The sequence below is a fragment of the Olea europaea genome, chromosome 9 (genome assembly GCF_002742605.1).
Source record: "Olea europaea var. sylvestris chromosome 9, O_europaea_v1, whole genome shotgun sequence".
Classification (NCBI taxonomy): domain Eukaryota; kingdom Viridiplantae; phylum Streptophyta; class Magnoliopsida; order Lamiales; family Oleaceae; genus Olea; species Olea europaea.
In genome coordinates, this window is record NC_036245.1 from 15184011 (window position 1) to 15208292 (window position 24282).

At 32.8% G+C, this 24282-nt stretch overlaps 1 protein-coding gene and 1 long non-coding RNA gene across 2 annotated transcripts; one reads left to right on the plus strand and one right to left on the minus strand.

The window, feature by feature from the left end:
• Positions 1 to 12454: 12454 nt before the first annotated feature.
• Positions 12455 to 17793, plus strand: LOC111399799 (beta-glucosidase-like). The gene is made up of 13 exons (XM_023027290.1): positions 12455 to 12614; positions 12709 to 12778; positions 12871 to 12929; positions 13332 to 13405; positions 13544 to 13623; positions 14707 to 14794; positions 14884 to 15199; positions 15272 to 15387; positions 16275 to 16486; positions 16561 to 16592; positions 16824 to 16926; positions 17041 to 17152; positions 17257 to 17793. The coding sequence occupies exons 1-13, from the start codon at positions 12471 to 12473 to the stop codon at positions 17489 to 17491; spliced, it is 1641 nt and encodes a 546-aa protein (XP_022883058.1). The 5' UTR covers positions 12455 to 12470; the 3' UTR covers positions 17492 to 17793.
• Positions 14387 to 14735, minus strand: LOC111399800. Its single transcript, XR_002703808.1, has 2 exons — positions 14660 to 14735; positions 14387 to 14586 (listed from the first exon to the last, which is right to left on the minus strand). It is a non-coding gene; the product is annotated as an uncharacterized LOC111399800 (long non-coding RNA).
• Positions 17794 to 24282: the final 6489 nt, after the last annotated feature.

Below are 24282 nucleotides of genomic sequence, written 5' to 3' on the forward strand. Positions count from 1 at the left end.
AAAAAAAAGGTTGAACCCCAACCCTAAGGGCCCCCACTGACCCTGTCCTAGGCCATCGTGGAGGAGGTAAATCACAGGATGTGCCTCCTAGGAGTCAGGGTGGAGAACACATGGATAGGTCAAGACTGTTAACCCATATGGTAACTCCCGCTTGCAACAAAGTCAATTCCACTTTGTGGGGAATCGAACTCTGCACACTATCGTGCTGAGCCCTATTCGCCCTCTCCTTTGCCACTGGGAGATATGCCCTGAGGGCAAAAAATGCATATATGTTGCAAGTATACAACGTCGTGAACAAGTAATATAAAATTTGTAACTTGTTGATCCCATTTATTTTTAGAACCAACGCTATCAAAAATTTCAAGAATTGTATTCAGTTTTCAGATTTTAAACTGCAAAATTTAAAACTCAGGTGATAAGTAAATTTATTAATTAAATGTATTAAGGTTAAAATTATACAATTAATAGTCACAAATACGTCTTTATAAGTCACAAACTATTTATTGATCACATATTATCAGATTAACTAGTCATAGATTATTTTACGGTCATACATCAAAAAAAATTATAGTTCACAATTGATTTTATTGATCAAAAATCAAAAAATTTATAGATCACAATATATTTATCGATCAAAAATTATAAATTTATTTGGTTACAAATTATTTTTAAGTTACAAATTATCGAATTTTTAGATCATAATTAATTAAATAGTTGGTCAGAAATTAACCACAAACTTGGTCACAAACACTCCCACACCAATATTAGCAGCAATCAACACAAACCACAGATCGTCGACCACTCATCCACATATCGTGTTGCAGACGTTGTCGCCAAACAATGACATCATCATTGAAGCCTCTCATCACATTATCTCTGAAGTCATCATTGCACAGTGACATCGAGAGCGAGTCACTTTGAACGGCATTGTGCCACTCATCGGCACTTCGCCGACAATGCTTAGTGATATGTTTGTTGAAGAAAAAGAGAGAAAAAGAATAGGAATCTCGATTTAGGGTTTCAGATGAAATTGGGTTAGGTGGGGCGGGGCAGGGCGGGGTGGGTTAATTTTATAATATCTGATTTTTTATTAAAAACTCTTAGCACCCGATTTTTGCACTGTAGTCTTGAAATGCCAGAAGCCATGTAATTTCCTCTTATAAACAAATAAACTCTGATTTATTATTGGATTAGGATTAGGTGTAGTTAGGTTAGATCCAACTATAATCCGCTGCTACGACAAAAAATGAAATAATGGTTGAAATTCTTCCTTATCATCATGCAAATTTTCTAACCAATCGTCATACTTGTAGAATGTACGACCCCCTCGAAGCTCATCTCGGGGTCATATGATTTTTTAACTTTTTAACTGTCATATGTGATAATAAATAAAAATTTAGTCAAAATTCATTCAAGTTTGTCAACATGCAGTGTAAATCACCAAATTCTATAAAGCGGATCCTCGACCTAGATCTCAAAGGCAATTCTGCAAATTCAGTTGTATAGTCAAACATTCATATTTATTTATTTATATTTGGAAGTCCCTTTAAGTTACGTATTACATTGAAAGTTGTGTACATAAATAACTTACTAAAGTCTAAAAACATAATTTATAATGGTGTACAAGGGCGGAGCCTGGAATATTGACTAGTGCGTGCATAATTTAATCAAAATTGAATTTTGATTTTTCGGAGTCTGAGATAAATTTTAAATTTGAGCTCTTAAATTTAAGTATGCAATATGCATTCAATTTTATTTATTTATTTTTAACTAATATATAAACTCAAAACTTAATAAACCAACAAACAAAATCAAACATATCCAAAAAAATTATCTAATATACACAAACAAAGCAATATGTAAAAAATTAGGAACAAATGTATCAAGTTTTCATATGCACGCTATATAATCAATCAAGATTCGCACCAATTTGTAGCCTCAACCTAAAAAATAATAATTAAATAAATTATATGTGAACCTTTGAAATTTTATACTTTCTTCAGCTATAGTACAAAGTTGATGGGTCTTAATGCAGATTTCATGTTTAGATATATAACCTTGAGTTTATCTAACTTTTCATTTGTGCCATCAAGTTCTCTCTGTATGCATGTATTGTTGCCACTGCAACCAATAATGGGTGGTGACTTCACTCTTTCAACATATGTACATATATTTTACAGCAAATATATACATGAGAAAAGTTTAGGACGCTTCTTGCCTTCTTCTTGTTGGCGATTCTCTCTCTTTTTCTTTTTGTTTCTCTCTTTAATTCTCTCTACATATGTACATTGGCAAATAGAGCGCTGATTATTTATTTTTGGCTTGAGAATACTTCAATTAAGGTGGCCCCGCCCCTGATTATTGGTGATTGAATATTAGTTGTTGATGACTAATAAGTAAAGTACTTAATTCTCTAGGGTCACGATACATCATAAATGAGTAAATGATATGTCTTAATCACAGAAAAGTGAATTTCTGCTTTTGACTTATATATTATTGGGAAAAATTAAAAAACTTGAGGACTTTTCAATATTTAGAAATTACATGACCTGGAACGTTAACACTAAAAAGCAATTGGTGCACCAGAGCTAAGTGTGAAACTAAATTTCACAGTAAATAGAGACCTTACTTAATCTTGTGTAACATTTAGCCTTTTTGGCGTAGCAAAAAATCTAATTTTAAGTAAATTTTGGTAAAAATTAATGAAATATGTGTTTAAAAAATTAATATAAGTTGTAGGTCTCACTAAAATGTGTGACTAAAATTAATGTTGATTTTGACTTAAATTTTTATCTACTTTTTAATTTACACCAAAGATGAACTTAGCACAAAATATTAAAGCGAGGTACTACAATATGTTTTCAAATAATTAATTTTTCATTAACCAAATCTGAAACAGTTTTTTAATTACTAAGTAAATCAATAAGTTTTAAAATAAATAGCAATATTGTAATTAAAATTAATAATGATCAAATTACTTATTCTGACACAAATTAAAGAATTACTTAAAAAGTCATTTTTATGTAACAGTTATCTTAACAAATTAGTATGAAATTACTACACATTTTTTAATCTTAGACAAAATTATTGTTAATTGTTTTTATATTTTCAATATTTATACAGTTTTCTAACATGACATCGTATAATAATTCACTATAGTCCACCTTAAATAAATCCTCCGTAATGATATTCTTCTAATTTTATTTTCCTAATCTAATATTAATCTTAGAAGTATGTATGATAAGTGTATTTTATACACTTATTTGGACTTAAAAATGTAGATATTTATAGTTCTTTCGAATAATTATAGCCTAATTTATTGTATATTTCGTTTATTACGTGACACTTGATTGAAGGAAGTGGAACTGGAAGAAGAACGCAAAAATTGGTGAAAATGGGTAAAATTCAAAGTGTGAGGACTAAAGTGTAAATACTCAAAAGTTGCATCAAACCTCTTGATGACAATCAATTAGATCCAATTAGAAGTCAAAATTGGTGAAATATGACCAAAATATTTTCATGAATCAATTTTCAACAAAACAAGGATATTTTAGATTTTAAGCCGGATATTGAGACCCATTTTTTGCCTAGTAAATATTCGAATTGGACAAGAGCTATTTCTAATAAAGTTGTACCCCTTTGAGTTATCTTTCCAACACATTTTGAATCCCCTCAATCGAATATTGGGAAAAAAAGTTGTAATAAAAATACTAAAAGTTGTACATGACAACTGAAATTGACAACAACGTCTAGGTGCTATGTGGCGGACCTTTTTTTTTTTTTTTTTCCTCCGAAAGTCACTGCCTAGTTGCAGCGTCTAGGCGTGACGCAAATTACAATTAGGATTTCCAAGTGAAATTCATCTTTTTTAAAAGCCCAATTCAATTAAAACTTTTCCAAAGCTTGAAGAAGACATGAATACACCTCTAAAGAACATAATTTGGGAGGAAGAAAACACTAACTTATCAAAATCAAAGAGCAAAAAGTTAGGGTTTGAAGACTTTTGAGGTTGAATAAGATTCTTCGTGTAAGATCCAATTCTTTCCATGATCAAGATTTCAAAACTTGGTTATGAACTTTATACTTTGAGTTTTTCTTTCATCATTATAAGTAGTTAAATTCATAGTTAGGATGAACAATTTAATGTATGTGTGACATTCTATTTCTTTTATTCAAGATTCTAGTTCTTCAAATGCACATCTGTTGATTTTATTCATGAATTTAATGCTTTGAATTCCTTGGCTAATTATTCAATGATTTGATTGCTGAACTAAAGGGGATCCATAGGTAAAATTGTGAGTCCTAGCATCCACATTCATACTTTTAAAGCCCAAATTTAGTTTAGTTAGAATAATTTAAACACCAATCACAACACTTACTATTTGTTTTCAATAAACTTAAAGTTAGGAATAATTGAACCAATGTTAAATAGTAGTCCTCGTGGAACGTTATTCGGACTTTTTGGTCCATTATATTACTTGTAACGATCCGTACAATTGCAAGTTATAAAATCGACTACATTGTATTAATGCACTAATGCATGTGGCCCTCTATTTTTAAAGAATGCAGGATTTTCGAAGCGTGGAGTAATGAATTAATGCATGTGGCCCTATATTTTTCAAAGCATGGATTAAAGTATGTAAAAAAAAAAATGCAAATTTTTACAGAAAAATCTATGTTTCTTATTTTTATTTTTTTATGAAAAGTAGATGAGCTAAAGGTCCTGTCCATGCCTTCCATCCTGAAAGAAGTTTGAGTAAAATGGTTCTATATTGCAAGTGATAGGAATGTCAATTCATATCATGATAACTCGGACATTCAGCCACTTCAAATGCATCACTTCCACATCCTAGGTAGTAAGAGAGAAATAAAATGGGCGTGCAATCTTGAGGTGCTATATTTTGAATGTCTTGAGAAGCGAAGTTTAGTGATTTAAATGAACAATCTTACCATATTAGTATATATGACCGTCTCATTGAAGTTTTTCTTCTTTCGGAGGATTATGCAGAAGTAAAACATGCTATGCTAGGCAACATTAATCATCATTTCCAACTAACAATCCATTAAGTAGTTAGTTGGAAATCATTTATTCATTTTATATTTGCATTCGCTACGGACCACTACTAATTGTATAATGGTGCTTCCGTGCTGGGGACGTAGACCATTTGCATCACTTAATGTGGAACATGATTTTGCTTCACTTTGTGTGGATAACATGATTTGCACCATTTATTGTTGTCCAATATATGGTCTTTTTCTAAATCTGGAATTCTTGTGTTTCTTTAAAGACTACTATTTATTATTTCTCATGATTAGGGTGGTCCAGCTTTGAAGATAATGGAGTCGAATTGAATGAGATTGCCCTCGTTTGAGCCCCATTCTTTTGGAAAAATGCATTTTTCAACAGTGTTTTGACATCATTTCAACCACACATTCTTTAATAAAATAATATTACATGCAAATCCAAAACATTTTATTATTTTTTAACCACACATTTCCCATCAATACACTATTCAAAAATTCATTCTTCCCAAAAAAATGAGGCTCAAACGAGGGCTAATTGGGTATATTGTAAATAGAATCGAGAAATCCAACTTGCATTATGTAACCGGACAATCAATTTTGTTTGGCTTGGTTCCATAACTAAGCTTTCAAAATTGTGATATAGGAGTTATTTTGATTTTCCTTGAGTGAAAAACATAGTGATGTAAATAGAGACACAACAATACATCAAGTCAGAGATAGGGATGTCAATGGAGACACAAGTTGATCGTCGGTCTACCGGCTTGATTCGCCTTCTAGGTGAGTCATTGATTGAATTGAATCTAAAATTTATGTATGAGTTGCTCGCGAACCAGTCGAGCTGACTCGCTAGGCTGCAAAAATTCCCTTACAAAAGTCTCTTTCTTTGCCCAGTGGCTTTGTGCAATTTGGAGGGATTGAAATAATTTAGATAAGTCAGTCTTACAAGAAACAACAAGTGAATCCAATTATAACGTAAATAGAAACGACGCGATAAGTGGTTACCTTTTACAGTGTGATGGAAGGTGTCATCACACCAATTGAAATTTGATTGAATTTCAAATTCTTTTTTTATTTCTTTTCTATAAATAGAGATTTTTCAAATATCATCTATTCAAATTCCATTATTTCTTTGAAATGATTGTATTCATTCTAAGTTAACACAAGTTATTCAATATAATTATCAATGGGGACTTGGTCGATGAAGTTTTCATTTATATCTTGGAAAGCCGGTTTTATTTATTTTATTTCTACAATTAAATTATAATCATTTTCATTAAGGGATAAAAATACTAAATCGAATAAAAATGAAAATATAAACCTACTTATAAAGGATTAAGTTACTCATCTTAATAAGGTTGATCTTTTAACATGGAACCCTAAATCTTAACATGATATCAGAGCGCATTAAGGTCTAACGACTAATTTGATCAGATTAAAACTCAAAATACGAGTACATGAATTTCAAGATTGATCTGCTTAAAGAATCACCATCTCATGAGGACATGTTAAGGATAAAATCCTACATCGAATAATTACGAAACCATAGACCTACTTATAAAATATTGAGCTACACTTAATAATTTTGACTTTTTAAACTGGAAACCCACATCTTAACAACTTCATTTCTTTCAAATAATAATAATAATAATAAAACATTGTACACAAAATATTTAATTTGTATACTCTGCCTATAAATCATGTAGTTAGTGTCAAGTTTGGAAAAGAAAGAGAATTTTTATAGACATACTTTTTTTTTTTTTTTTTTTTTATTAAACACATCAACAAACTCGATTTTCAAAAAAATTCCGTTGACAAATTTTCGGCTACAAATTGAAAGGTGTAATTAAAAATTCAAATTGTTTTCTGAAAAATTAAATGTTGGGGGGGCGAGTGGGTCAGCCCATATATCGGTGAGCTGGTAGGGCAAACCAAGCCAAAAATTCTCTAATCAAACTTTCTTGTGCTCGGCTTGTGCAAAAGCGAACAAAGGTCAGATCGCATGTCGAGCCAGTACGAGGTGGCTCAGCCGTCCCAAATACATCTTAGGTCAAGGTTCCGTCTCAAATACGTAATAATACATAGTCCAATTCAAAAAACACAAACAAGTTGTCTCCTAACATCAAATTATTTTCTAATAAATACTATTCATCTTGTACGCAAATTACCGAGCAAAAAATAATATGTTAAAACATAAATAAATTTTCCTTAAAGATAATAGAAATATTTTTATTTTTATTTTTATTTTTATGGGCTAAATTTTTTTGGGCGGGGGGAGGGACCGACCGAATTGGTTCTTTGGCGTTGGTCTAGAACAAATAACAAAACCATTAGGGCGGGAACAAAACTAATACAAACTGATCAACACAATCCAAACCAACTGGGTTGGGTTGGTTTTTATGATCAATTAGGTTTGGTTGAAAAATCAAATTTGAGGTTGTGTTGGGTCGGATTTCGGGATAAAGATTAAAACCCAATTCAATACAACCCAATCTGATGAATTAAAAAATTTAATACCTAGAATGGAAAAATTCAAATAGACACAATAGTGAAGACGAGAAGAATTTAGAATGTACAATCATCCTCTTTTCTATATAGGCTTATTGGTATTGATACTATGTACAAATTCAAAATAATATGAGGATAAACTAAAAATCAAGGATATGATAATGAAATGAATAAATCAGAAAAAATTATATATATAAAAAAAAAAAATGCTTCATAGTTTCAAATTTATTTGTAAATTAATTTTTAGAAAGAATTTCTTATATAGATTAAAAATAACGGAGATTTTCAAGTGATTTCAAACTCTAAAAATTGTTCAGATGCCAAAATAATAATAATAATAAATAAATAATCGAGTCCAACTTGCAATGAGCCCAAGCTCAAACTAACCATCCCACCCCAAACCAATCCAAGTTTAATCAGTTTGAGTTGGGTTGGGTTTAAACTAATAATTGCGTTGAGTTGATTTAATTTTAGATCACACCGACCATGTTTGGTTGGGTTTGACTTTGATAGAAATCATCTCAACTCAACCCATGCCAAACCCTAAGAACCATAAACATTTGATTTGGTTTCGGTGTTGAACGAATAACAGAGTCATAAACATTTGGTTCTCGGAATGACCTCGTTTAACTTAAGAAGCATAATTGAATTGTTCAGTCTCGTTCGGTTTGGCTTGTTTCAGCCAGTTTCTTCGATGTATTTCTGTATTACTACTGATGATGAGCAATATTCTATGACAAAAAAATAGTGAGACTAATGCTACATTACTCAACAAATAAAAATGCATCTCAATTTCATTAGAAAATATGGTATAAGTGGCCACATCATCACTTACACTAGTGATGATCATCAATGTTAAAGTATATCATTATTCATCTTTAAATAATGATAATGAATTATTGGTCTTTGGATTTTTTAAAATAATATAAATTCAAACTTTTTTTTTATTTTTTTATTCGAAACCATATTTTCCAAATTAATGATTTTTCGATCTAGATAATATTTTTGTGAATCCAAGAATTCTTGATTTTCCGATTTTACGAATATTTTTAGAAGTTATAAATCAAGAAGCCTTCTATTGGGCTTATATGTTACTTTTACATTGTATTTACACCAAATTGACTTGAATCAATTTCTTTTAGTTCCGAATTAATCTTAATTTGAGTGTGGTGTCTTAATTTATTTGTTGTTCCTTTTTGGGAGTTCTTGACCTAATTCCCTTCCTTTATACTTGGTCTATCATTTAAAAAAATCTCACACGTGTGATGATTTAAAGGAAAACAAAGTATGTTCTTCACCGTCATGCGAATTTCTCTCCATTAATATTCGACCTAAACAGGCGGACCCAAGGGGGTCCCCTAGGGATCTTGACCCTCTAATTTTTTAAAGGATTTTTTTTTTATATTTTTTTTGGGGGCTTAATATGAAATATCAAACGAAATTGAAATATTACATTCTTAATATCGTTTTGAAGTACTCACAACCCAGTATTTTCATGTCGTTAATGTTGTGCGAAATAGCCAGTCGTAGCAAATGTTATGACGCGTCAAAATAGGCAATTCCAATCTAATATTTCAAAAATTTCGATAACAAACTAAATTTAAATTTTTTTCAACGATTATACGCTAGTCATATCCATAAATCTTCTATATCATCTCGAAACTCATTTCGAGAACTATATCATAAATATGTCAAATGATCTAAATGAATATCGAAAATAGTTAAATGTACGTCAAATGTGTATGCTAAAAAGAGACGTATAACTCATTTTTTTTAAAAGAAAAAATCAATTATTTTATTAATGTTTATTATTTTTGAGCGAAAAATTTCTTAATGTAATTTACATCATTTTATTAGAAAATTTTATGTGGTATGATGTCAAAATTTATTTTTGTTTGAAGTAAAAATTCTTAATAAAATTTTTATTACTTCATAGGGATTATAAATTGTTATACTACTTTTAAATCTTAATTATTTTTATATCTGAAAAAAATTTATATATAAAAAAAAATCAATCATTTTTAGGATTTTTTTTATTATTGTTACATTTTCTTCTCGATCAATTAATTTTTTTTTTCAAATGACGTCAAAAAATTTATTAGGAAATTTATTAGATTATTTTTTTTAAATTAATTGATTGAGAGGAAGAAGTAATAATAATAAAAAAAAATCCTAAAAATGATCAATTATATCTATAACAGTTGAACAGAGTAACAGTACGAAGGAAGAAAACGGGTTCTGGGCAGTGGCGAATCCAGGATTTTAATTGAGCACGGGCGGCCGTTGACTGTCGACGGTCGCAATAATAACCAATGCCGTGAGTTGAAATTACTTAACCCCCGTTTGGCCCCCATTATTTGGATTTATAATGGGGAAATAATGTTTTTCTGAAAAAAATTAAAAATTGATAGTTGTAAAAGAATGAAAAGTTTTCGATTTACGTGTAATATTATTTTATTGAAAATTGTGTGGTTGAAAATAGAAAAGAAATTTTTTTAATTTAAATTGATAAGTTTTAAAGGGGGTCAAATTGGGGCTTATATCGTAGTTTGAATTATAAGTGTGAGTGTACGTTATCTACCATTGTAATAATGTTTATTGAGTAACAATTTGAAATTTGAAAATTTGTCCAATTATTTACTTTCTTGATTCGATCCACTAATAATTTCAGTTTAATAGAAAAAAAGTGATTATTTTAATAATCTCACTGTATGGTTGAATTTTATTTTTCTAAAAAGGAGGGTGTATATCATTGGGATAAAAGAATATATAGACTTTTGTTGCCTGCATTGTCAACATCCATTAACTACCATGGTGGTCAAATTGTCCATTATTCTAATGGAGATCACAAGTTCGAATCTTCCCCTTGCACCAATTTTAATGCCTATTTGCTCCAAAATGGTGAAAAATATTATACTAAAATCATTACAGAAGAGAATGCAACAATAGAGAATCGAACCCTGGACGCCCTTTTCACCATTGTGGCGCTCGAACCAGTTGAACAAGAAGGAGTTGGTGTGAATTAAGGGAAATCACAGAAATATATCTAAACAAATAAATACTTGGACAACAAAAAAATTGAGCTCCGGCGATCCAGCACGGGCGGCCGCGGGGGCTCGCCGGGTGCTGGATCCGCCGCTGGTTCTGGGGAAGAAAAGAAAGAAATGAAAAGAAAAAAGAAAAGAAAAGAAAAATAGAAATGAAAAAATGAAAAAAGAACAAGAAAAAGAAAGAAAAGGAAAATAGAAGAACATGTGGGCCTCAGAGACACACCTAGTACGAAAGCTAGGATCTTTCAGAAAATATATTATTATTCGAAATATGCATAACCACATGGATAAAAAATAAAAAAGGAAAAGGAAAACAAAAGAAAAAAAATAGGAAAAATGCGTTGAGTGTGAAAAACAAAGAAGACGTGCTTATTTAATCTTGATAACTTTTTACATCTTGCCAAGAATTGTTGTGCAAATTGTAACTTTTTACAACGTGCCATCAATTTATGCTTTGAATTGTAACTTTTTACGACATGTCATTAATATATGTCGTAAATACTTTAAGTAATCGAATTATTATGACACAAATTCAAGACATGCCATAGATAATCTATTTCGACATGCCTTATATGCATGCCTTAAACGAATGCAGTAAAAAGCTAATTTTGTTGTAGTGTAATTATGTTTGAGAATATTACATATTTTTATATCAAATTAACTTGGAAACCGAATGCATCTAATGGAGTTGGAACTACAAGCTATGATGAATGAGCTAACTATGGATATGATGATGGAAATAGACCGATTTCATATTACCTTTCAATTTGAATTACCAAAAAGTCATGATTGAGCCTCTCAAAACTTGATGCAAATAAACGAAATTTTGTTCAACAACCCTAAGATATATATCGGCATTTACTGTAATGATATTTTATAATGTTGAACTGTTAATTGATAAAAATATTACTTTTTCGTAAATGCGTCTAAACTAGAAAGTATAATTATTTTAAAAAATCCCCACTCATAAACTAGAAAGTAAAATTATTTTCAAAAATCCCCACTCACTGAGTATACTAGCTCATACATTAAAAATTTTCTTATCAGATAGAATTTTTTTTTTTTTTTTTTTCAACCATGAAGAGCCTATCAAATCAAAGCCACGGTCATATGACATATTTGTTGCTCTCATTTGGATTGAGCGTGCAAATATTATATTGAACTCAAATTATAATTTTGCTTCAAACAATTTTCTTTTGTCTATCATATAATTATAGTTGACGAGTGTCATCCTTGATGGTGGATCCAGCACTTAGCTAGCATTTATCATCGATACATGCCAAGTTTGAATCAGTTAGGGTGGTTCAGGACAAATCATATCAAGCTGTCAAAAGCTATAGAAAAAATAATTTTTACACTGATTTTCATAGAGTTTTATTTAATTGAATTTGACACAAAATTATAACGTACCTGTGAGTATTCTTTTTTTTTTTACTATCATTTTTTTTTCTGAAAATTAAAATATATAAAATAAATAACCCTTGTGATCAACTCTTGCTTAGATAATATCCGTCAATCCCTGCCACCAAAAACTTAAAGTATAAATTAAATAAATAGCAAAAGTTGTGAAAATATGTTTGGGTACAAGATTTAGGAGGTTAATATTGGATTGCAATTATCTTAAAAAGGAAAACAATGTTTCAAGACCTTGAACAATTGTGAAATGGATTGCAACCCAATCCAACATAATTCGGTTATGTTTGATGCTTATGGAAGTTGTATCACTGGATGCTCTTTTATCATTGAAATATTTCCACTTTTGGAATTATGGCAAGCGTGCTCCCTTGTGACGTTTTCAAGTCTTGCATGGATAGTGCTTAGAATTTCCCTATAAATAGTCGAATTTACACTCCACCCAAGTGCCAGTAGTTTTCATTTGTAAGACTAGCAATGTCGAACAACAACCACATCCTGATGATTACTGGCAACCATTCTATGTTTCGTGCTGATAGCGGCGGTATTATAGTCCCTACCGTCAAGCGCTCTGATTTTCCTAAGGATTTTGTATTTGGAGCTGCAACATCGGCTTATCAGGTGTGTGTCATGTTGTTTGCATGCAAAGATCTGTTTAATTTCGTTATTTAAAGCAACTTTAAATTCTTGAATTATGATGAACTCATATATGCAGGTTGAAGGTGCGTGGAACGTACAGGGTAAAGGCAGGAGTAATTGGGATGTTTTTACAATGTCGGACCCTGGTCTGTTCTCTCTCTTGACTCCTCCTCAGTGTGTGTACATATTTCTGTATGTTTTAGCTAATCATTGCTGAACATGTTTCTTGGATTGGCAGCTGGAATTGACGATGGAAGCAATGGTTGTACTGCTATTGATCGGTATAATTTGTTCAAGGTATACTTCAACAACTTTAAGTATAGAAGTTTCTCGAGCAACACGATTTTCTTTGGCCAAATTGAAATTGGTTTCTCACAGAAACAACTTAAATGTGGTCATTCATTAATGCATAATGACTGTGGTGCACTTTAATTAAAATGTTGACGAGGTGAATTGAGACCTTGATAACTTAGATTTTTAGTATATTTTGATAGCAATAGATGCAATATGTGATTTAAAGTTGATAATAGAAGTGGATGTTTTTTAAATATCTAGAAGAAGCAAATAAAAACTCTACAACTGGCAAGTGTATATCAATGTGTCTTGATCTAGTTAATTTTAATTCAACGACAACTAAATAATTTTTTTTTCTTAAATGAAACAATGAGGTACACGAATTACTCCTCTTTTATATTGCAGGATGATGTGGATTTGATGAAAAAAGTGGGTTTGGATTCTTACAGACTTTCAATTGCATGGACTAGAATCTTGCCAGATAAATCTAGAAGATAATACATTTTATTGTTGCACTGTGAACGATTTAGAATTTGTGTATCATTTAGTTTGTAATATCCAATGAAGTTCTCGCTAATGTTTTTATTTATTTTTTTGTGTTTTATATTGGTATTTTTAGGAGGTAGAATATGTAAAGGCATATGCAAAGAAGGAATTAAGTACTATAATGATCTTATAGACACACTCTTGGCAGCAGGTTAGAGTCAATTATACATTTAATTATTGTGTTTATAGTTTCTTTCGCCATTAATGTTCATTTTTATTCACTTAATCCACAACTGAAAATTCAAGATCTTGACATGCTTTAGAAAAGATGGTAGGGAAACTTGAATTTATAACTTCTGTAACTACCATATAAAATTGAAGCACCTCGTAAAAATTGCACCATGTTAGACCACATTATCTAAAAATTCAATAACATGTTCGATAGCTTAAGAACTAAAACTTAGAAATTAATAGAGTGGTTATATTGATAAGACAATTTTTATTTGTTACACCACATATTAATTGCAATTAAGCTTCTCAATATTTGCTCATTGTAGTAATTTCTTTTACCTTTTTCATCAAAGTCTTATATTCAACTTCTATTAACTAGTACGTCTCCTCTTTAATGATGATTCATATCAAAATACTTTATTGTCATACTTTAAAATGAAAGAAATATATATATATATATATATATATATATATATATAAAATAAGTTGTTTTATGCCGTTTCGACAAATTTTTGGACATAAAATTGTTATCAAATGCAAAATATTTTAACTAATAGAAAGTTTGAGGATAAGAATAAAATGAAAAATCGATAGGAACATGAGTGCTAGTAAAAATTAAGAATCTCAAGTGTAGTAAGTGTGAATATAATTACTCAAATTAATATTTTGAAAACTTTTAGAAAAGATAATTTAAGATGTATCAGTTCTAAAACGTGTAAATTAACTTCTTGTTCCACAACAACTGAAAAATTGAAACCAAAACCTGAGATAAAGCATCCCGCCATTACACCAATGCCTAACCTAGGTTTTTTTTCCTTGTTGTGGCGTTATCAAATTATTCCTCTTCTCCTGTCTAGGAGTACTTCACCATATCACAAGTTCACTTCCATTATTGCTTCGTCCACTCGAGCCAAATAGCTTCATAAAAATTCATTTTTTGACTCTGCGCATATAGATGGGCGTTCAATGTCATTTCCTAAAACATATCTTTAAGATTAATCGCACTGTAATTTTACCTTCGAGATTTAAATAAACAGATGAGTAAAGAGCTACTCTTATGCAGGCATCGAGCCCTGCGTAACTCTATTCCACTGGGATGTTCCCGAATGTTTGGAACTAGAATATCAAGGCTTCTTAAGCGATCGAATTCTGTAAGTAACTCAAACCTGCACGTGTCATGTTTTGTTGGAAGATACACGTTTAAGAAAACTAATTTCGGATTTCTCCGTTATTTGTGTAGGCCAGATTTTTGTGAATTTGCTGAGGTCTGCTTTTGGAATTTCGGTGATCGCGTGAAACGTTGGATAACACTGAATGAGCCATGGTCCTTTACTGTTCAAGGATATGTGTATGGTAATTTCCCCCCTAATAGAGGTGCAACTGCAAATCAGGATCCGGGCGTCATCAGTCTGATAAACTTCCCTATACATAGATCAAGAAGTGGGACTCCAATTCCTACCAAAGACGGAAACCCAGGAACAGAACCATATATTGTGGCACACAATTTGATCCTTGCTCATGCAAATGCTGTTGATATATACAGGAAAAAATATCAGGTAAATTTATATTTTGAGTTTTTGTAATAGTTTATTTACATAGATATATAGACACATGATTTGTAAGTGCAGGCAACTCAAGGAGGAAAAATAGGAATGACAAATGTCGCAGCTTGGTATGAGCCTTACAGTGACAAGAAAGAAAATATAGAAGCTTCTTCGAGGGCGCTCCAATTTATGTTGGGATGGTAAGTAGGTGCAATAGTTTACAGGCTTGAGTTTTTGGATTATACTATCTATACGTAAAAATTGTGCATAAAGGATTACATAAAATGATGTGAAGAGAAAAGATTGGATAAAAAAGTTGACTATGTTTTAAATTGACAAATGATATATTGACATGTGGTATTATGTAATCCATTATATAAAATTTGATGTACATGTAGTAAGGTCCTTAATTTCTATATTTCGTCTACTAACTAATTAACAGCATAAATACTATTTTTTATATCCAATGATTATAAGCTAAAACCACCCCCACAGAGCGAAATAATATAAATGAAAGATTTAGATCTAGTATAGAATCTCCATAAAACAAAATATATATATATATAAACTATTGCCTATCTATTTTTTCTAATAATCCGTACACAATATAAACACAATCACGGACCCTGAGGTCTACAGGTCTCATATCAATTACCATTAGGATAAAACCACTGTGTCAAAAGAATTTGACATAATTGGTAGATTATTGGACAAAAAATTGACTGTGCTTTAAATTGTTCAATGATAGAATGTCACGTGATATCATTTTAAACTTTACGTCAACCTTGATGTTTATATAGCATGATTGTTACCATCAATTGTGCACCTGTCAGGATCAAGAAGAAAGTGCTACATTTTATAAAGTTGCAAGGTTTTAAATATTCATGGAAACTACTTTCTTTTATGTTTGCATCACATGATTCTCAACAAAAATTAATCAGGATGTATAACACAAGTCTCTCTCCTTTTTTCTTTTGTGTCCACTTGATTGTTCAATATATTTTGACAATTTGTCATTTTCGTGGAAGTCATTTATTTACTAGGCTTAAATTAGTGTAAAAACATGTTCTATATTTTTCATTTTCAGGTTTGTAGAACCAATGGTAACAGGTGAATATCCACCGGCCATGAGAAAAAATGTAAAAGAACGTCTTCCTACATTTACAGATGATCAAGAGCTGCTCGTGAAAGGATCATATGACTTTTTAGGCATAAATTATTACACCGCTTATTATGTTATTGATTTTCCCATTTCTGGACCACCAAGTTACGTGACAGATCAGCAAGTTAAGTTTTCAAGTAAGTACACTTGTAAACGTTATCATTTTATTGGACTCTTGTATGACAATACTCACCCTTTCAATCTTTTATAGCTGATCGCGATGGGATGCCAATTGGTCCAAAGGTATGCCTTTAACTGAGACAAATTTGACAGAAAGTAATTAAGACTATTGCAACAGATTATGCAGGAAAATATACTTATTGGACTCAAAACAACTTCAAAAATTTATTGCAATCCATTATTCTGTCCGAATTAATCCATACATTAATACATTAAAGTACTTAACATGATTTAATTAATTTATAATATTTATATAATATAAGAACATCAAATGACAATCATCTTTTCTGCTAGGGCGGTTCTGATTGGTTGTACATTGTTCCATGGGGAATTTTCAATCTCATGAGTTATGCAAAGGAAACATATCACGATCCTATCATTTACATTACAGAGAATGGTAAATAATAATGTTATTCTTAACTTATCTATTTATGTAGTTAGAAATATTTTATTGTCAAATATGTCAACATTGTGATTTATTGGAAACAATATCCCCTATAATTATGTATAGGAGTGGATGAGAAGAACAATAAAGGCAAAAATGTTGCAAGTTGTCTTTCTGATGAAATAAGGATTAAATATCACAACGACCATCTTTGGAACCTTAAATTGGCAATGGTGCAGTAAGTCATCGTTAATTTTAATTGCATGCCAGTCATTATATTAATTCAACTCTAGACAAATTGTAAATTATGAAATTAATTGGCAAATTTCCTTTCCTTTTCAGAAAAAATGTGCGTGTGAAGGGCTACTACGCATGGTCATTATTTGACAATTTCGAATGGTGTGAGGGATACACAGTTAGATTTGGCATTTTCCTTGTAGACTTTGAGAATGGCCGTTTGACAAGATTCCCAAAAAACTCAGCTCTATGGTGGATGCAATTCCTTGACAAGAAACAAGCTCAAGAAACAGAAGGACGTCAAGGCTCTGTGAAAAGGCTAAGAATAGCAGCTAATTAAGTGTAAAATTGCTGCTAAATCCTTTTCTTCTGCAATGTTATGTCAAATAAGGCATGGATGTCATGTTGTTTGGTTTGTTTCCTAATTTTCTTGTGTGGGCTGTTGTGAAAGCCATGTTTCAACTTCTTTAATTTGGCTTTTATATCTTGCTTTGATGAAGATGAAACATTCTATGTCAAAATAGAATGTTTTTGTTTAAGATGTTAAAATAATTCCAGGGTGTTGAGTTGTGTGCCTATAAAGTATTGCTGTAACGGATTGATATTTTGTGTATCATTTAAATAAATATTTGGTTTTTCATATATTTCGTTTATAAAAGGAATTCAAGGAATAAGTGAAACGAAGGCCCTTGGACTTTTGATACCATATGGAGCCATCGTCGAGTATAGTATTGGTGCGAAGGAGTCTCAAGCGTATAGGGGTCGCCACTCCCCGTCTCGATTTATTGCATGGTATTTTCAATTTAACAAGCATTTTCAGACAATATTAGTCGTACACTTTCTTGGTGAAGCTCAATGAGACACACCTAATTAAATCCGCAACATGTTAATGAAGCTGTAAAGAGAATAGAGCATAGACGTACCTGAAGGGCGGTTGTGTCATCGTCCTGATTGACCAGTGTCAGCAGACCTGTAAGGCAAGACCAGAGCATAATGAAAAGGACCATACATCATACATGGCGCCATTTCGCGTGTCAAATATAATATTTGAAACTGAAAAATCATGTAATAAAATGACGTTTTAAGGATTCACACTAGGAAATATTCAATCAAGCATACATGAAAGAGATGCATCTAATTGTCAAATATGCATCTTGGAATATCTTTCACCAAAAAATTAATTCTCTCTTCTTTTATCCTTTTTTGAGAACTGGTCAAATTCAATTGATATACCATTCGTTAGGTCCTTCCATGGTTTTACCGAGAGCTCCAGACACTCCAGGTTTCACTTCTCTGTAACACTGTATTCAAGAAGAATAATCACAAAAGAATTCTAATATACAGGAAGTACATCTTCTGTTAAAAATAAATAAACAGGTTCGAGACTTAGACTATGCACTGGAAAGATTGTACATAACCTCCTAAGACACTTATTATAAGTAGCATCATTAAATAGCAGTAGAAAGGGAAATTTTATTTTGGACTTTTTATTCTCAAGATAGTGTAGATTCGTGCTTAATAGTACAAGTTCAATGTTCTTGAAGCTTATTTTGATTCACAAGTATAAAATTAACTAGCTATGTATATCAGCAGTGGCACTGCTCAGGCGACATTAAAAAGTGTTGGGGATTGAACCATTAACACAACCAAAGCAGCAAAATACAATATCACAATCCCCTATTATGCAGAATCAAAATGGCAGTAAAATAACACCGGCTCCAACTCACACACACTGACAGAAATGTAAAGATAAGAACACCAATATTTGTTCACTAGGGAAACCGTTCAACGTGAAGGAAAAACCCCGGGACCCAGTCCAGTAAAAGCCATCCACTATCAAAATAATGAGATACACAATTAACCCTCTCCAGAACACAATCTAGAGGCTACCAATACATCAAGAACACATATATATTCTTGGATATCAACAACAACATCATACTAAAATAGATATACACACAATAAGGAGAAAATCTCACTAAACTAGTGTGTAGAGCCCAGAGAAATGGAGAAGAATATGGACGATTAGCTCCTGTCAAAATGTAGCTATCTTTGCCAAGAATAACATACTGAAATTTCAGCTTAATCAAACCATGGATGAATCTCGATCTTTGGCAAGAAGAAACTGACATAGCGTAGTCTCTCTCTCTCTCTCTCGTTCGGTCTCTGTTTCAGAAGAAAATGAAGCTGCCTATTTTGGAAAGTCAGCTGCCCATTTTTCTCCCTCAATTGTATCTATATTTGCCTTTGTTATTGGACCATTAAATGGGTTTAATTGGTTTGGGCTTTAGTGGGCTACTAAATGGGTAGATCCCTAAAGTGGAGGGAAAACCCAACAAATCCCCCCCTCCCGACTATATGAGGGACTCCACAAGCTCGCTTTCGTTCTAAATATTTGTAGTTTCTCCATAGGCAATGGCTTTGTCATCATATCTGAACCATTCTCATCAGTATGGATTTTCCCAAGCTATAACTTCTTCATCTCCAGTGCATCTCGAATCCAATGATACCTCACTTCAATGTGTTTGGATCTTAGGTGGAAAGTTGGATTCTTACTAAGATGGATTGCACTCTGACTATCACAATAGAGAATATACTTTTCTTGCTCTAGGCCCAGTTCTTGTAAGAACTTCTTCATCCATAGCAACTTCTTGCTAGCTTTAGTGATGGCTATGTACTCAGCCTCTATGGTAGATAGTGCAACACATTTCTGTAGTCTAGATTGCCATGAAACTACTTCCCCTGAGAAGGTGATCAAATACCTAAAAGTGGACTTTCTAGAGTCTACATCACCAGCCATATCTGCATCTATGAACCAAACAAGCTCGGGTTTGTTGGTGCCAAAAGATAAACATATCTTAGATCTCCCTCTGAGACACCTGAGAATCCATTTCACTACTGCCCAGTGTTCTTTTCCAGGATTAGAAAGAAATCTACTGACAACTCTAACAGAATGAGCAATGCCTGGCCTTGTGCATACCATAGCATACATCAAGCTACCCACAGCTGATGCATAATGCACATTCTTCATTTCTTCATTTTCATTCTCGCTTGAAGGACTTTGTTTTGACCTCAATTTCAAATGACTTAGCTAACTGGTGTTGCCTTGTCCACATTGAACCGGTGTAATACCTTTTCGATATAACTTTCCTGTAATAACCATAATCTCCCATTCTTCTTGTCACGAGAGATTTTCATACCGAGGATTTGATTTGCAGGTCCCAAGTCCTTCATCTCAAAGGACTTGCTCATCTCATTTTTCAACTTCTTAATTTTATCAGTGTCACGGCTAACAATCAACATGTCGTCCACATATAGCAAGAGAATAATAAATTCCCCATCAGAGAATTTCTTTATAAACACATAGTGATCAGAAGTTTTTCTAGTGTACCCATGCTCAACCATGAAGAAATCAAATTTCTTGTACCATTGTCTCGGTGCTTGTTTGAGACTATACAAGCTTTTCTTCAACCGACATACAAGATTTTTTTTTTTACCTTTAGCTGTAAATCCTTCTGGCTGCTCCATGTATATTTCCTCTTCAAGGTCACCATGGAAGGAAAGCGGCCTTCACATCAAGTAATTCAATCTCCAGATTCATACTAGCTGCCAATCCTAACACAACTTGGATTGAAGAATTTTAACCACAGGTGAGAAGATTTCTTCAAAATCAATACCTTTCTTCTGACCAAACCCCTTCACAACCAACCTTGCCTTGTACCTTGGCTGCAAGCTATGTGGTCCAACTTTTAGTCTAAGCACCCATTTTGTTCTTCAGTGCTCTCTTGCCCTTAGGCAACTCTACTAGATCATAGGTGATGTTCTTATGCAAAGATTTCATCTCTTCTCATAGCTTTTAACCACTGATTTTTCTGATCATGTAGCAGAATCTCCTGATAACTTTCTGGTTCTCCCCCATCAGAAAGTAACACACATTCATTACTAGAATATTTTCTGGAAGGCTGGCACTCTCTAGTAGATCTTTTTTACCCTTCTTCAGCTGATGCATCGAGAGGAACATTCTCTTGATTTTGATCTGTTCCTGCATTACCCTTTGTCGAGGCTTCATCATGTCTGTCTCCTATAGTGTCATTTTCTTCTTGCACATTTTCTCTATGATCATTATGTACCACAGGATCTAGTAGTGGTACATGTGGAACTGAATTGATTTGTTCTTCATTGACTGTATTTGGCTTCTTAGTCCTGTCCAAATCTTCAATGGTTTCATTCTCAAAGAACACAACATCTCTACTCCTGATAATCTTTTTGTTCACAGGATCCCACAATCTGTACCCAAATTCTTCATGTGCATAACTCAAGAAGATACACTGTTTTGCTTTGCTATCTAGTTTGGACCTTTCATTTTTAGGAATATGAACAGATACCCGACAGCCAAAAACTCTTAAGTGATCAAGAGATAAATCTTTCTCTGTCCAAAAGTTCTGTGGAACATCGCCATTCAAAGGAACTGATGGAGAAAGATTAATCAAGTCAACTGCCGTCCTCATTGCTTCAGCCCATAAGTGCTTAGGTAATTTTGCATGAGAGAGCATACATCTGATCTTCTCATTAATGGTCATGTTCATTCTTTCTGCCACCCCATTTTGTTGTGGGGTCTTTGGAACAATTTTCTCAAACTTGATGCCATGTCTCCTGCAGTACTCTTCAAATGGCCCTCTGCATTCACCACCATTATTTGCTCTGACACATTTTAACTGTCTTCCAGTTTCTCTTTCAACTTTCAAATGAAAGTCTTTAAATACTTCCAACACCTGATCTTTAGACTTCAAAGAATATACAAACACTTTTCTAGAGTGATCATCAATAAATGTAACATAATACAATGCACCACCTAGAGATTTACTTTGCATCATGCAAATATCGGTATGAACTAAATCAAGAATATGAGTCTTTCTAGATGCAGGAAATCTATGAAATACAACTCTAGTTTGCTTACCAACTAAGCAATGAGTACAAGGGATAAGTGATGTACCTTTCACGTTATGTAAAAGCTTCTTTCTGGACATAATTTGAAGTCCCTTTTCACTCATGTGGCCAAGCCGCTTATGCATAGCTCAGTAGAGGCTTCATTTTCAGCAATATTCATATTTCCATAAATTAGTTTTGTTTCTGTTTTGTAGAGATCATTAGTCTTTTTCCCTCTGGCTAAAACAAGAGAACCCTTTGTAAGTTTCCAAGAACCATCTCCAAGGTGATTATGATAGCTTTCTTCATCAAGCTTTCCAACAGAAATCAAGTTGCAGCGCATATCAGGAACATGTTTGACAACCTTGATAAATAACTTGCTACCAATGCTAGTTTCCAATTGAACATCCCCCATACCAACAATTCTTGCTTTAGCTTCATTTCCCATCCTGATCCAACCAAAATCACCACTGGTATAGGATGAAAAGAAATCCCTATGTGGAGTAATATGAACAGAAGCTCCTGTATCGACTATCCACGTAGAATCCTGGCATGAAAGGCTAGCAAATGCTTCATCACAAGCAACAAATACCTCTGCATCAAATGCAACTGCTGTGATCTCCTTTTGTTCTTTCCGTTCTTCACCTTTCAATTTAAACTGTTCTCTTTTCCATTTCTTGCACTCCTTTTTAAGATGCCCTAGATTGCCACAATAATAACATTTTATCCCTTTTCTTAACTTTGATTTTCTTCTAGACTTGTCACGACTGTCATCACCATAAGATTTTTTTACTTTGGTTTCTCCCCCTTCTTTCTGTAAAAAGTGCTTCAGAGTTAGAAGAAGCACCCTGCTCCTTTCTTCTGGCTTCTTCATTAAACATACTGTCTTTCACCATGTTGACAGTGATCACACCATTTGGAGTTGAATTGCTCAGAGAGACAACTAAAGTTTCCCAACTATCTGGTAATGAACTCAACAGAAGTAAAGCCTACACCTCACCATCTAGTGTAAGCTTCATGGTAGTTAACTCATTCAACAACTCTTGAAAGCTACCGAAGTGCTCTGTAACACTATTACCATCCCTGTACTTTAAATTTACGAGCCTTCTGATCACAAAGGCCTTGTTCTGTGTGGTCTTTCTTTCATAAAGACTTTCTAATTTCTACTAAAGACTATATGCATCTACTTCTTTGGCTATATGATAGAAAACACTCTGATCAACCCACTGCCTAATTTGTCCAACAGCCTTTCTATTCAATTTCTTCCAATCCTCATCAGTTTTAGAATCAGGTTGCTTTCTATTCAATTCAATGGGATCGAACAAATCTTTGCAATACAAAATATCCTCCATCCTAGTCTTCCAAATAGAATAATTGGAAGATGTGAGTTTAACCATGCCACTAGCCGAATCCTCCATTTTAATTCTCACAATAATCACAGAGACTCAACCTCACTCTGATACCACTTTGTTAGGGATTGAACCAATAACACAACCAAAGCAGCGGAATCCAATATCACAATCCCCTATTATGCAGAATCAAAATGGCAGTAAAATAACACCAGCTCCAACTCACACACACTGGCAGAAATGTAAAGATAAGAACACCAATATTTGTTCACTAGGGAAACCGTTCAACGTGAAGGAAAAACCCCGGGGACCTAGTTTAGTAAAAGCCATCCACTATCAAAATAATGGGATACACACCCTCTCCATAACACAATCTAGAGGCTACAAATACATCAAGAACACATATATTCTTGGATATCAACAACAACATTATACTAAAATAGATACACACACATAATAAGGAGAAAATCTTACTAAACTAGTGTATAGAGCCCAGAGAAATGGAGAAGAATTTGGACGATTAGCTACGATGAAAATGTAGCTATCTTTGTCAAGAATAACAAACTGAAATTTCAGCTTAATCAGACCATGGATGAATCTCGATCTTTGGCAAGAAGAAACTAAAATAGCATAGTCTCTCTCTCTCTCTCTCGTTTGGTCTTTGTTTCAGAAGAAAATGAAGCTGCCTATTTTGGAAAGTCTGCTGCCCGTTTTCTCCCTCAATTGTATCTATATTTGCCTTTGTTATTGGACCATTAAATGGGTTTAACTGGTTTGGACTTTAGTGGGCTACTAAATAGGTAAGTCCCTAAAGTGGAGGGAAAACCCAACAAAAGGAAGAAAATGAACTGCATTA